Source organism: Branchiostoma lanceolatum, chromosome 14 (assembly GCF_035083965.1).
Source record: "Branchiostoma lanceolatum isolate klBraLanc5 chromosome 14, klBraLanc5.hap2, whole genome shotgun sequence".
Taxonomy (NCBI): domain Eukaryota; kingdom Metazoa; phylum Chordata; class Leptocardii; order Amphioxiformes; family Branchiostomatidae; genus Branchiostoma; species Branchiostoma lanceolatum.
This window is the reverse complement of record NC_089735.1, coordinates 12,098,099-12,112,394: the sequence shown is the minus strand read 5'-3', so window position 1 is coordinate 12,112,394 and position 14,296 is coordinate 12,098,099. Positions and strand designations below refer to the sequence as shown.

At 39.7% G+C, this 14,296-nt stretch overlaps 1 protein-coding gene across 1 annotated transcript; it reads right to left on the bottom strand.

Annotated features, from left to right (window-relative positions):
- Window positions 1–4,014: 4,014 nt before the first annotated feature.
- On the bottom strand, window positions 4,015–6,926 carry LOC136448496 (proline-rich transmembrane protein 1-like). Its single transcript, XM_066448072.1, has 4 exons — window positions 6,847–6,926; window positions 5,980–6,164; window positions 4,680–4,811; window positions 4,015–4,286 (listed from the first exon to the last, which is right to left on the bottom strand). Exons 1-4 carry the CDS (start codon window positions 6,866–6,868, stop codon window positions 4,110–4,112), a joined length of 516 nt encoding a protein of 171 aa, XP_066304169.1. The 5' UTR covers window positions 6,869–6,926; the 3' UTR covers window positions 4,015–4,109.
- Between the last annotated feature and the right edge of the window lie 7,370 nt (window positions 6,927–14,296).

The window sequence follows — 14,296 nt, the reverse complement described above, 5'->3', positions numbered from 1 at the left end:
ATTTCGCCCGTTTAGGACGGAGCCTGCAAGTGAAACCCTGGCGTAGTTAGTCTGGTAGAGACTACCAGGAATCTGCCTGTGTTATCTGGATAGTCGACGCGACAAAGTGGCGTCACTTTCCTCCTATCCGCTTTTGGAAAAAGTCCTGGTAAATGTTAGAGCTACATCGGCTGCCTATGTCATAAAGTTTGCAACATTTTACCAAGGAGGTTAAAGGCGCCGCTCGCTTGGGTCGTTCCGTGGTACTACTAACGGTACTAGTGGGTACCTTTTTTATTGTTCGATTTAGATTTTAAGTTAACAATTATGTCAACATTTAAGATTTTTGTCTCCAATTTCATCGTACAAAAGATAAAGGCGCATGATATTACTCTCGTCAATAAGTTATTATTCATACATGTAGATCTAAAACCTTCTTGCTCTCGTTGGGTGTTTTTGTGTTTGCAAGGAGCCGACAAATGCCTCTGATCTAACCGCCTTCCGCGCCTCCAAATAAGAACAATGAACTCGCGCGGCGGTCCCGTGTATGCACGGCCGCATTTTGTTTACATAATTACATCCAGTAGATACTTTCGGGGGCCGTTACCATAGCAACAGCCGGGTGACACATTTTTCACTGGCAGAGAGTATCGTGGGCGTGTCTCACAGCAGACCACAGGTTTCATGGTGTGAAAGTTTCTTTTTCACGCCGGCCGCGTTCCGCCCCGGGCCCTATAATGGGGGCTCTAATTTCTATTTAAACCTCCTTGGTAAACCACAGGGTTCATTTTTATTCAATGACAAAGGACAGTGAAGTTGTTGCTTTCAGTCAGTTAAACAATCAAACTATAACAAACTACATATATCCCTAATGTTTGTTTATCAACGCACACGTACAGCATTAACAACAATTTTAGTTTAGATCGAAATGGAACCTTACGTATAGCGGACCTACCTGTATAGCGGAGTACCTCGGCTGATTTCTACTACTGTATTTTCCCAACGATAGGACGGAGCCTGGTAGAGGCTACTACTGTGGAGATATTCTACATCTGTGGTTTATATACTAGTGCTTTAGTCTGAAATGATTACTAATAGCTGATTTCGTGACGCCAACCATAAATTTGACTTGTTTGCAGAGTAACGGGCAATCCTCATTCACCAGGGGGTTAGCAACTGTAATTAGTTACAGGACTGTATTTCCGGCCCGGCGGGCAGGGTTTCACTTGCAGGCTCCGTTACAATGCAATATAATAGCCCTGAATACAATGCAACACAACACAACCCTTTCTTTTGCACGTTCACGACAGGCATGTTCGTGCAGGTCTATCCTCTTGTCCCTTTGATTTCAGCAACTTTAGTCTCCCGTCGACCAAACGTGCGGTGACACGAATGCTCAATCTACCTTCCTTCTACCAAGGCACAACCAAAGAAATAAATATTCAGTGTATAAACAAATGAATACATTTTCCTACACGTATTTGTTCTGGTCGCCAAGGTCTTACGAACACCATGACCACCGCATAAAAATGGTGACACAGCCACGGTAGTCCCTTCTTAGTCTTCTGTAGTCTCTAACGGGACTGCAGCAGGACTCTACGAGCACTGACCTCCAAGGACGGGTCGCAGAAGAGCTCTAGGGAGTTCCTTCATAGGCTATATGGATTATGGACTAAGGAGACGTGAACCATGTATTGCATTCATTGTGCGTGGAGCCGCCAAGTTATGTTTATCGTTCGGTAAAGCCCTCCATGGGGGAGTGATTTTTGTCAAGGTGACGTGAACCATGTATTGCATTAATTGTGCGAGGAGCCGCCAAGTTATATTTATCGTTCGGTAAAGCCCTCCATGGGGGAGTGATTTTTGTCAAGGTGACGTGAACCATGTATTGCATTAATTGTGCGAGGAGCCGCCAAGTTATATTTATCGTTCTGTAAAGCCCACCTTGGAGGAGTAATCTCTATTTTCGTAAAGGTGACGTGAACCATGTATTGCATTCATTGTGCGTGGAGCCGCCAAGTTACGTTATGTAAAATCCCTCCATGGAGGAGTAATTTCTATTTTTGTAAAGGTGACGTGAACCATATATACAAATTTTCTTGAGAGTGACGAAAACCATGAGTCTGCATTCATTGTGCGTGGAGCCAGCTCTATGAAGCCCGCTATCGTTAACCAGAACGTATATACATGCGGAGTATATTTTTTTTCTTGAGTGTGACGTTAACCATGAGTCTGCATTCATTTTGCGTAGAGCCAGCTCTACGGTGCTGGAAAAATGCCGAAGGGTTGTATCAATAGCTCCATGGAGCTAGCTCTATGGACCTAAAAGGGATACAAACTTTCTTGAGGGTGACGTGAACCATGAGTCTGCATTCACTGTGCGTGGAGCCAGCTCTATAAAGCTTATTTAACATTAACCAGAGCTATCACTGGCAATACTCCATGGTGGAGTATTAACAAAAATGGGGGGTGACGCAAACCATGAGTATGCAATCAAAGTGCGTAGAGCCAGCTCTACAAAGCTGGAAAAAGAGCCAGCTCTACGAAGCTGAAAAGCTGCCGTGGGGTTGTACTTTTAGCTCCATGGAGCTAGCTCTATGGAGCTAAAATGTACTACTATGCAAATTCTCTTTAGGGTGACGTGACCCATGTGTCTGCATTCATTGTGCTAGAGCCAGCTCTATGAAGCTTGATTTTTTTAGTAAGATTTTTTTTCTTCAAGGTGACGTGAACCATGCATATGTATTTTTCTTGATGGTGACATGAACCATATAAATGCATTCATAGTGCGTAGAGCTGGCTCCATGGAGTTGGAAAAAAATTTGCCGCAGGGCTGTACTAATCGCCTCCATGGAGCTAGCTCCATGGAGCTGGCTCCATGGAGGCGATTAGTACAGCCCCTTCTCGGATGATCTGTAGAAAGTTTGTACATACTTGGTAGTGTATACTATATACTAAATCTTGAGTACATGAAAAGGTTTTACTTTTAGCCTCATAATAATACACCTTGTATAAATTGGTGCCAGATTTTGTTATATCTGTTCCTATATGATTTTTATAAAACATGACCTTTTTTAAAGACAAATACTCCTAGTACACTATAAAAACAGAATCAGTTGAAATGACAGTATTATTAAGCCATACAAACATAATCCGCTAGCAACCCCCCCAGAAAGATATCAACAATCATTTCACCTAAAATGTTAAAACAGTAAAAACTATACATTTTGTTCTGCTTAAAAAATACTATGGTAGAGACTGAGTAGTTGCTTAGAACAATGAGACATGATATCATTAATTATATCAAGTGCCATGTATCTTCACAATACATATGTTTAAACAGCATGTCTTTGAAATCCTTTGAGTATTACTTTATTCTCAACAACCTTTAAAAGTCACTTAAACTTAGTTACAGGCATGCTTCTCTTTTCCCTTCTCTGAATCTGTAAAACCGCCTATCACAAATCTTAAAAAAGGCTACCGGTAGTAATAGTATTATGTTTAAAAAATCTTAGGACAGGGCAGTCAATCATTTTTAACCCCTCTTCAATTCTGCTAATATGTACCATGTTCAGTTAGGTCTATATATGATTTGAAACCCTTAGCTCCACACCGTTTCACCATGAAACAATTGTCCAGAAATTTTAAATGGAATGGTCCTGATTTTTCATGTAAGAAGGCATTGTGAACTCACACAATACACACAGTGGTCTAAGCTTTATCTTAAGAAAATTCAGAAAATACAATATCTAGAGTCCTTGTGTAGTAAATGACTGAAAAGATAGCGAGCAAAAAAGGCACATAGCTACTGGGTATAATACCTCGTCAACTGTTAAAACAACAGAATGCTTAAACACGTAAGCAAAAGGGAAGCCACACCAATATGATTCCATGGTTATCAGACAATCTCAAGTGACATCAAGATGAAAATAGATAGCTGGGCTGGCTTATCAAAAGCAAGGAAACCTCCTTAAGGTTACTCACTCCTAAAACCTGTGTGAACCAAAGTACAGGCCTTCCCCCCCCCCCCCCCCCCAACTCTGTTTTCATGTTGATATTCCAGTTCAGCTTTATTTTCTAACCAGAGAACCAATTGATCAGATTAGTGTGGCCTCGGAATCAGCCGCTGATCACGGTCCATGGCCTACCCAGCTGGGCAGGAGGACTGTGAACAGTACGATCATGTAAACGATGACCCCCAGGACTAGGAACAGACCGATGCACAGGGTAAGGATGGAGAACATCCTTGCCTTGCGGGAGGAGTCATTCGCGCGAGCAATGTCCCCACGGGCGATCAGGTCACGGGTCTGGGGAGAGAAACAACAAACAACATGTAGATAAAGAAAGCCAGACTGCTCTGAATTTCTCTACGTATCTTAGAAATGCACAAGAGTGAAGAAATGTACTCAGTTTTAAAGGAGCAATTAACAATCTTTTGCTGCATTGGTAGAATCGAAAATTTTAAATTTCTTGCTCTCTGAAATACTTTGATATTATGCTCTACATGAGGTAAAAAAATGAAATGAAAAACTAGTTAATGATTTTTGTGGCCATATTCATGTCCAGTTGACCCTTTAAGGACTTTCTCTACTTACTGAAAAGTAAATGTTTTCAGTCTGTACTTTTTAATGTCAACAAATGACCAACCAATAACGAATAAAAAATTCGCTCCTCCCCAGAGGCATGGCCAAAAAACCCACCTCCACTGCCTTGAGAATGGCGCAGATCCCAGTCGGCCAGAAACAGCAGATAGTGGTGATGATGGCAAACGCCAGGTAGTCATTGGGGACCGGGCCTGAATGGATCACCTGGCCAGGTGCAACATGCTGCACCTGAAAGGTGTAGGAAAAAGGAAATGCTGACTTTGGTGCCTATGTTATAAATCGTCTGTATGTTTTTTTGCTCAACAATTGTATGAGACACAAAGTATACGTATGGCAAATTAAACTAGTCTACTTCTGAACAATACATTTGTCACGAAACAATATTTTGGCTTAACATGCATAACTGTTGCAAAGGCACACAGTACTACACACAGTAATCTTTAAGCAGATGAAGGGTTGGAAGATCGTAACAGTTTTCTAGCAGCAGAGCTTCAACATGATACTTAAACAGAAACCCAACCATTAAGCAGTTAAAAATGACAGACAGTAATGTAGCTTTCACTTCATCAAATCCCTTTGACCATGTATTGTAGAAGTTAAAACCTGGTGAACTATAATAGTTTTTTTTCTATCTGGAAAGTTCTGTTACTGCTTTCTTTCTCCATTGTAGTCTGCTGATGCCCCTCTTAAGTCTTATGGGGGCGTCGACCTATTGGTCAGAGTATAATTACCTGGCGTCGACCTATTGGTCAGAGTATAATTACCTGGCACAGTGCCAAAACTGTTGCGCAATGAGACCCTTATACATACGTGTCCATGTAGGTCCTTACATGTCAACATTTCTCGATTCCTGGCCCTTTTGTAAAGGCTAGACCTGCATGTACTTCCACAGACAAACTGACTACACGAGTAGCTCTGTCTGATACAGTTATTAGAAGCAATAACAAGATAATTATGATATAGTGTACCTTGCATATTAACTCAGATCTTCATGTTGATTCATGCATGATATCTCAGTTTCCAATATCCAGCTAAAACAAACTGTTTTGACAACTTGTTTGCTCAAAATGCTAGGTTTGAAACTTTTAAGGCTGCTACTGACAGGAATTTTGTACACGGTGTATAGCCCAAAACCCAGATGTCGCTTGAATCGAGAAAGGCACTTAACACAACTTTCCTCACATCACTCACGTTCCTACTACTAGTAGGACGTTAAATCAAGGTCCACAACTTATAAGTACATAAAAGAACCCACCACGCTATTCGAATAGAGTGGGGACCTTCTCGATGTGAGTGAATCAAATAAATGTATCTGGATATGCCAGTACAAATTAAACCTTGTGTCATACCATGAGGCAGTTTAGTACCGGGTATGCAATATGAACAAAATACTTACATAAGCAGGTTGCTGTCCAGCAGTGTTGGTGAACACATAGGTGGTGGGCTGGTAGGGTGGTGGGGCCTGTCCATAAGCACCCTGGGGAGGAGGCTGCCCCTGGGGGTAGGGGGGTGCCCCGGGGTAGGGGGGAGCCCCTGGGTAGAGAGGTGCCTGCTGGCCTGGTGCTTGTGTATCTACTCCTCCTGTTTTGTAGAGAAGGTTGCCTTTAGATTGGGACTACATGTATGAAGATAAAACTTGATTCTATTTTGCCATGGCTATTGACAGGAACATCCTGTTGTGATTGTACAAAAGTTCTTATTGACAGGATGGACAATTGGTTTGAATCCGTCTGCCCCTATTTGATGAATTGTAAAGCGGTAACGTCAGAGTTTTGGGCTTGAGAGTGGTAAAAAAAACTAAACTTCTTTTTTATAATTATCATCAATCAATAGTGCCAAAAAGTATTCTTGAAAGCAACACACACACACACACACACACACACACACACACACACACACACACACACACACACACACACACACACACACACACACACACACACACACACGAATAGACTAACAATACAGGGATAACACTAATATATATGTTTTACAATTTGATCGACTGTAAGGTGATCTGGCATAGTCTAAGCTGATTATGATCTGACCAAAATCATAGTACTTTGATTGAGGAAGTAGGAAACGAAGACTTGCTCGATCACTCCTCGAATTTCAACTTTCAAGAACGTCAGAATAATTTGGAGCCTCTCTGCCCAATCCTGAATTTCTAACCTTAAAATCAACTGAATTTCCGACCAGTTAAAGCCACCTTGTTCTACATAAAGTCCGATGACTGCAGTACCATATGTGTCCAGGTACGTACCTTTCTTTTCGTCCGCCATCATTGTTTACAGATGAAACGTCATCATACGTCATCAGTCTCAGTAACCCGACCGGTTCCGGTTGTAAGCAACAGCGACACCTAGTAATTCTGTGCAGTATTGTGGTCTTTCCATCACTCTAGTGCTAGTATGTTAGGCCACATCATGTAAACTGTATGGATAACATCAGCTTTTGGTTAGCTATACAGATACTTTATATGGTCTAGGCCTAGGAAAAAATATGTTGTGTTTCCGGTTTCAGTCCTGAAAATATTAGGGTCGGTCGGTAGGGATGCTCTTTTTTGTGTGTAATTATTACCAAAAAAAGATTTAGGACTAAATGATCCAATGGATGTATTTTAGCAATCTACAACTGGAAAGTGTCAGGTACTCAGTCGGGTATTATCAACATCATATATGGTAATTATACGTGCTGTGGCCTCATGTTAGCGAATTTCTTTAATGATATTAACATTAATCAGTTTTGCATTATCTTATAGAGAGATAGATGTGATAAAACGATTGCATTTTGGTTTTGATCTGTTGTTATTAAAACTTGCTATGACAAAACACGAAAATATAGAGAAAATGTTTGTTTATGTAATCAGCTATTCGGGCAGTAAATAGTAAAATCAGCTAGCTACAGTTGTTTCCGCGCTTTGCACTGCTCTATCACGGTCTTAATAGTCCTGCTGAGCCCGACAATTGTCGGGTTACACATGCTTTTTCTGTATGCTAGCACTGACAATTGTCGGTTTAAGGGAATTTCTAGAATGCGTACGCTGCACACGCACGGTTGTTGTAAAGCGAAGTAACTAAAAACGCAATATCAAACCAGTACCCTTTGTTTCAAAGGTGTCTGGGCACTTCAGCAGTGGGGGTATATTTTTTCTCTGGAAACCCAGTAGGAAAAGGGTAAAAGTGTGGACTGCATTCGATGTCCTTACACACATGTACAGTCCAATATCTTGCACTGCAGCGCCTTCTAACGATTAATGTCTGCTTGGTACGCATGCATCTTTCGTAGCTGTTGTGATAAAACATGTAAGCATAATCTCCTCTTTGGTTTCAGACTACTTAAAACCTAACGCTTAGCCCTAAGGTAAGTCCAAGAAACACATCTTTGTTTTCATTGCAAGTGACAATTTCTTGGGTATGTTCATGCTGACATTTTCATGCTGACATAAACATCATACAAAAACTAGCGATCACGATATGCATTAGTAGCAGGACGACCTATTTTCAACTTCAGATAAGTTTGTTAGCTGTAATGGAATTTTAGACTAAGTTTATAATTTGACAAAAAAAAACTAGAACTGACGTGTGACTGGAAAACGTTGTAATCGAACAAAGAACGATGACTGCTTGCAAATGTCGTCTCCGTTTCTGTTCGGCAGAGAAAAACGTCCCGTACAAAATACATAGAGGCGAAAGTCTTTTAGCAATAGAGAAGTTTTGAAAAGTGGCGACCGGCAACAGATAGTCTCCACATCAGGAAACAGCTCAAGGTACCGCTAGCAAGTGTTGCGTCTTAACATACTCTCTACTTTGGTTTCAAACTACTTACAATAAACCGAACGCTTAAAGTCCTAATGTAAGTCCAAGAAACATATCTTTGTTTTCATTGCAAGTGACAATTTCGTGCAAAAATGGTATTTTAACGCTGCCATATAACGTTAAACATCAAACGAAAACTAGCGTTTCTGTTCTTCTTAGCAACAACACAGACACATACGGTCATGGCTAAATACGTTATTTTCAAAATATGGTATAATGAAAATATGATCACACAGTGATTTTTAGAGAAGATGCTTCATCGTGACAACCAGTAAAAAAAAACTTAACTCTTGGCACTCCTCGAGTCGTAACCCTGCTAATTGTTTCGTTTATTGCATGTCGTTGTTTCTTTTCCTTTCTATGTTTTTCAAGAAAGAAAATGTGAAATATGAATTGATAAAATTGGCACCTACGAGGCCTCAATTCTTGAAGGCAACCAAAGCAATATTAGGTCCCAAAATATGGAAATAAAAAAAATTCTGAAATCTTTATGGCAGTGAAATTTACTACATCTGCGTAATAACTTCATACTTTGAGCATTTTAAAACCGCGCAAAAATATGTCGAACGATGATTCCCTTAGTTTCGTAAGCCTACAAAAATCCTGGCGACGAGTTATCACATCACAACGATGTCATATTTTTGCATGATGGACGTTGCTATACATTGTTATAGTGTTGTTTGAACTAATCATGTATAGAAATTACTGAACAAATTGACTTTTAAAATCCGAATTTCGGGCTCTAATATTGCTTTGGTTGCCTTTAATCTAATTCTCCAAACTACATAACTACAAAGGCCAAACTTCTAAAGAATACATCACGGTGGTAACTTAAGGGTATTGTTATCAAAGAGGAATATGATTGCCATGCCTCTCATCTGATGTATCAAAGGGAATGGGTATAAGGATTCAATTGAAGAGGAAATGCAAATTGGGTTGGGTTAGATGTGTAAATTATTGATGGTAATTACCAAAGAGGCTTCAATGCAGTGACATGTCGAGCGCACGGGAGTCTTCCGTTTTGATCCGGTAACTTAAAGGCCACGCCGCGGTTTGATGTCAGTGGATCTCTGGGAGCGTTTAAAGCGTTATCATTCAAGTAATGAGTGTCTCCTTTGGTTCATTTTATAGCTGTACTTTATATGACTGTCGTCCTACGTATACCGCCCAATCAGTTTGTTCTGTTGATGCTAAATGCGGGCCGAAATTAACTCCGGAGTTGGAATATCGCTTACCAAAACAGACCTCTTCTAATTCAGAATTTTCTTTTAAAATCAAGAAATGCATGCTGATATTTGGAATATAGCAACCTCAACCTAATTGGATAGATGGAAATAATACCACAGTACTTGGCGGTATGTGTACATCGGCAGAGCCCTATGAAAGGGCCAGGAAAATAACAAGAGATTACTCAAAGCAGTCATCTATTGATATTGATATGTTTGTTTATGTTTTCAGAGAAGCTTTCAGAGAAGAAATCAAACCCCGCATTAGTACCGTAGATATAGAAACTTACTGTAGATCAATATAGTATGATCTTGTATTATATGTATACCTTTTGTTTTACCCAACATTTGTACTTCGACACTGTTGCCAACATGCAATGAGCCTACGGGCATGAATTTGCAATAAACTAATATTATGTTCTTTTTTCTTCCCACACGGTTTGCTGTTGTTAAAGTACAAAGTAGAGAAGATTCCTCATTGCAGTTATCTATTAATATTTCTTGTATATGAACTCTTTTCTTCTTCCCACGCGGTTTCCATGCAGGTCTGTCCATTTGCTTCCATTAAAGTACAAAGCAGAGAAGACATTGTTGCCAAGGGCAGCCGGAATGGTGCGTTACCCAAGCCTTCGGGGCGTGACAGGATGTGGATTGCTGTTATATATTGTTATTGTGTCGCCATGGAAACATCAAAAAGAATCACTGTAATCATCATGCGCAAATTTGGAGATAAAGCAGGTGGTAGAAAACCTCAGGTTGTCATTGAATAGCCAAGTCTCTTATTGGCTCCAAATATAACGACTTTGGAGATGCCGACATCAACGTAACGGGTCATGGACATCGCAGTTTGACAAACGTTTTAAAACATTTGTTGTTTGTAACATTGCACGGTAGATATATTCAAAACTGCAGGATCTATGTGAATGAGAAAGGAGACGTGATGTGGGAATACTAGTAATCATTTACCCGACGCTGATTATAACAAGAGTCTGAAGACCCCAAATCTACATGAATTTGTTTTTAAACATGGTGTTTTTTATTTGCCCAAGCTATTTGTTGTTGCAACTGCTTGTTGTGTTTTATGTGCCATAGGTTGCTTGTGCCTTTGTTGTTTTCTGTTGTATGAGTTCCAGTTACCTACCAATTTGATTCTATATCCCTCTGTGGTATGACCACAACCTGTTGGGTCCCTAGTGAATTTATGACCCACTGTCGAAACTGACAGCTGACACCTGTCACAGCATGCCTACAATGGAAATATAGATAATCCTCATTACATATGCAAATTGGTCCCAATTTGCATAATTTGCAATTCACTGTGTACATCTCTGTCTAAGCTACCTGTATAGTGAATAACATGAAAATCTGTTGCTCCTTTCTTCAGTTATTCTCCTTAGAAGATTTTGACAAATACGCCATTGCAGTTCCAGTGTCACATACCAGGGGGCCCAAAATCGACCTTGAGCTTTTTCCTCCCAACACCTGCCCACATACCAAATATCATTACAATCCATTTAGAGTTTCTTCATTTATGCTGACTTTAAGCATCCGGACGCACAGACATACACGCGCGCAAACACACACGCAAACACACTCAAAACAATATCACCATGACAAAATCTTATTTTCATCGAGATAAATAAATATTTGTGCTTTCAATCTTAAGCTTGTTCCTGAATGAAAGTTTCATTTGGCATTGCCGACGTCACCACTAGATCTTTTTAGAACTACCATTATGGATTGGACACTGGGTATGAAATGTGCATTGGAATAGTCTTTGCAATTGCATCGCAAATATCATCCAACTCAATATAACGTTACATGTACAACGCACGCCGCCAGATCTCTGTATATACTAGTACACAAATTTCAACGAAGCATCTAGTCATTCAAAAAAAGTTTTATCACTTTTCAATTGAGAAAAATTGCAGACGGAGGAAGTGCATTCGCCTGCCATTGAAGATAGCCCAAATTATTCCCGTATCCCGTTGTTCTACATTCGGTGCCACAAATTGATGTAAAATTTTCAAGGCTGAGATCTTGGGGAATAGTAATGACTGCAGGCTGTCTATAACGAAGTCATTGTCTAGTTTGTTATACGTCTATCTAGTAATTACCCCGTACTTGGAGACAAGACGTGACTTTCATAATTAGATTATTAGACAAGGATGCATTTAATGTCATCAGGACGTCCATGAGCTTTTATTTTTTCCCTCGTAAATGGATAGCCCGAGGGACTCAACTTCCCGTCTCAGATAAGGAAATTGGGCGTCAGCTGGTAATGACTTTCGATGGCGGCTTTCTCGTCGATGATTATTTTGTGAAGTAGTAATCTTACTGCTCGTGAATTCAAACGTGGAATGCCCCATAAAACTGTGATTTCCTCGGTAAATTAGTGTCTGTGGCTGAAATTGAGGTGGCCCTGTCGAAGAACGATAATTTCACGTAAGATATCGCAAAATGACGCCAATGTGATTTTCTCCAATTTGGTAAGTTGCGAAGTAGACGTGGCATGATCTATTTTTTAGGCTTGACTTACGACTTTTGTCGGGCAATGTCGTTTTGTTGCTCGTTAAGCCGGGTAATGAAGGTTTCCCATTGCCAATCGAGGCATTAGTATGCCAAATTACCGATGGTAACTTCTGTATTACATCTGTATCTTGTAATTGCAGTAGAAAGGTTATGGTAATCAGCCATGCCACAATTGGATCTCCTTTCATCAAAGTACATCATACAGAGAAATAGTTTCCTTAGACAGTTTTTGACCAAAATTGGATCTTCTTTCATCAAAGTACATCATACAGAAAAATAGTTTCCTTGGACAGTAATAAGACTCGATAGTATTTCAGTGTCACTCACTTATCAAACTAAACAATGATCAGGATTTCTGATCATGATATGTATTAGTAGCAAGACGACCTATTTTCAACTTCAGATAAGTTCGTTAACTGTAATGGAATTTTAGACTAAGCTTATAATTTGACAAACTAGAACTGATGTGTGACTGGTAAATGTTGTAATAAAACAAAGAACGACGACTGCTTGCAAATGGCTTCTCCATTTCCGTCCGGCAGAGAAAAACGTCCCATACAAAAAAGATAGAGGCGAAAGTCTTTTAGCAATCGGAGAAGATTTTTTAAAAGTGGCGACCAGCAACACTCTCCACGTCAGGAAGCAACTCAAGGTTAGGCTATCAGTCACGACGACCATTTTTTTTTAAATATCTCTGAGTTGTGTGGAATTTTCCAGAAGGTCTAAACCTCTGCACGTAATTTTAAGGGTCCAACCCTCTGCACGTATTTTTGTTTTCAAACCATTACGTACTTCTTGTGGTGTAGGCGTAGAACACGGCGAGGTTACAGCTTCATCTATTGAGCGGCAGCAATGAACAATGGTAATAACGGTAGTCTTCACCTTAATGAGTTCGCAAAGTTTGCCAATATTGCTGCTGACGACCTTCAATTCCCCCTCCCCCCAACCTTACACGTTTTTATGCGACCGTCGGGAGCAGACACTTATAACATTACAGTAATGAAAATCTAAATGAGGCCGTACCCAGCAGTCATAGCCTTGGAGTATACATCGGACCGGCTTGAAACTTATTATCTACTACAAAGTGTCCCAAGCTTAGAGTCAAGGTAGAAATTGTTCAAAAGATTTAGAAAGTTTGTGGTTTTGATTTTTGTTTAGTTCAACTATAATTCATTATAAAGGAAAATCCACACGGTAACGTGAAACTGACCCTATAGCTTATAAAAATTATTAGAAAGATTTAGAAAGTTTGTGGTTTTGATTTTTGTTTGGTTCGAAATTATTACAACTATGATTCATTATAAAGGAAAAACTACACGGTAACTCTTTAGCTAATAATTTTGTACTTTTGTAATTTTGAAATGTTGCTTATCCCTCATCTATATTTGCATCTAATTCTTTAATCTAGACGAAATATGGTTTGGAAAACATTAATCAGTTTTGGGGGTTATCTTTTTTGCAAGCGGATCTATTTTACAGCGCTTTGTGGTGGATCTTTTACTGGTTTGTGATGGAAATGGTGCTTAACAATTCGTCTCTGTATATTAAGTCACCTTAGGCTCGTAATTCCCATATTAAAGCTGTATTACCGCTGTGTGCTATCATTTCCAGACAGGTTTATATCGCTGTTTTAGATAACAGCCACGTTTCGATTCGGAAGGTTTAGCACAATAAATGTCAAAATCCATATCACGTCACTTTCATCACTTACATAAAAGTTTTCAAAAACAACAGACGTTTTTACCTGATAGAGTTTTATACAGAAGGTAAAACAATAAAACGTAGTGATATATGTAGTATTGATGGCGTGGCGTGAGATATCACATCTTACTCTTATTGCAGTTTTGATATTACACAATCTTTATTACAGAGCTTTGTGCAGAACCGTTGATATAAAACATCATGATGATATTACTAACATTATGATTAGATGTAACAAATAATTCATTCCAATTGCAAAATGGACGTAATTGCACGTAAATCAGTGACCAATTTTCTGCTATGCGACAGGGTAACAAACAACATTACATCTGCATTGCAATTGATTATGGGTCTCATGCAATTTCCCACACTGGTTTCAGCTATTTACCCACAGTTACAGTTACAATGCAATGAACAACACGCCCATAATTAAATG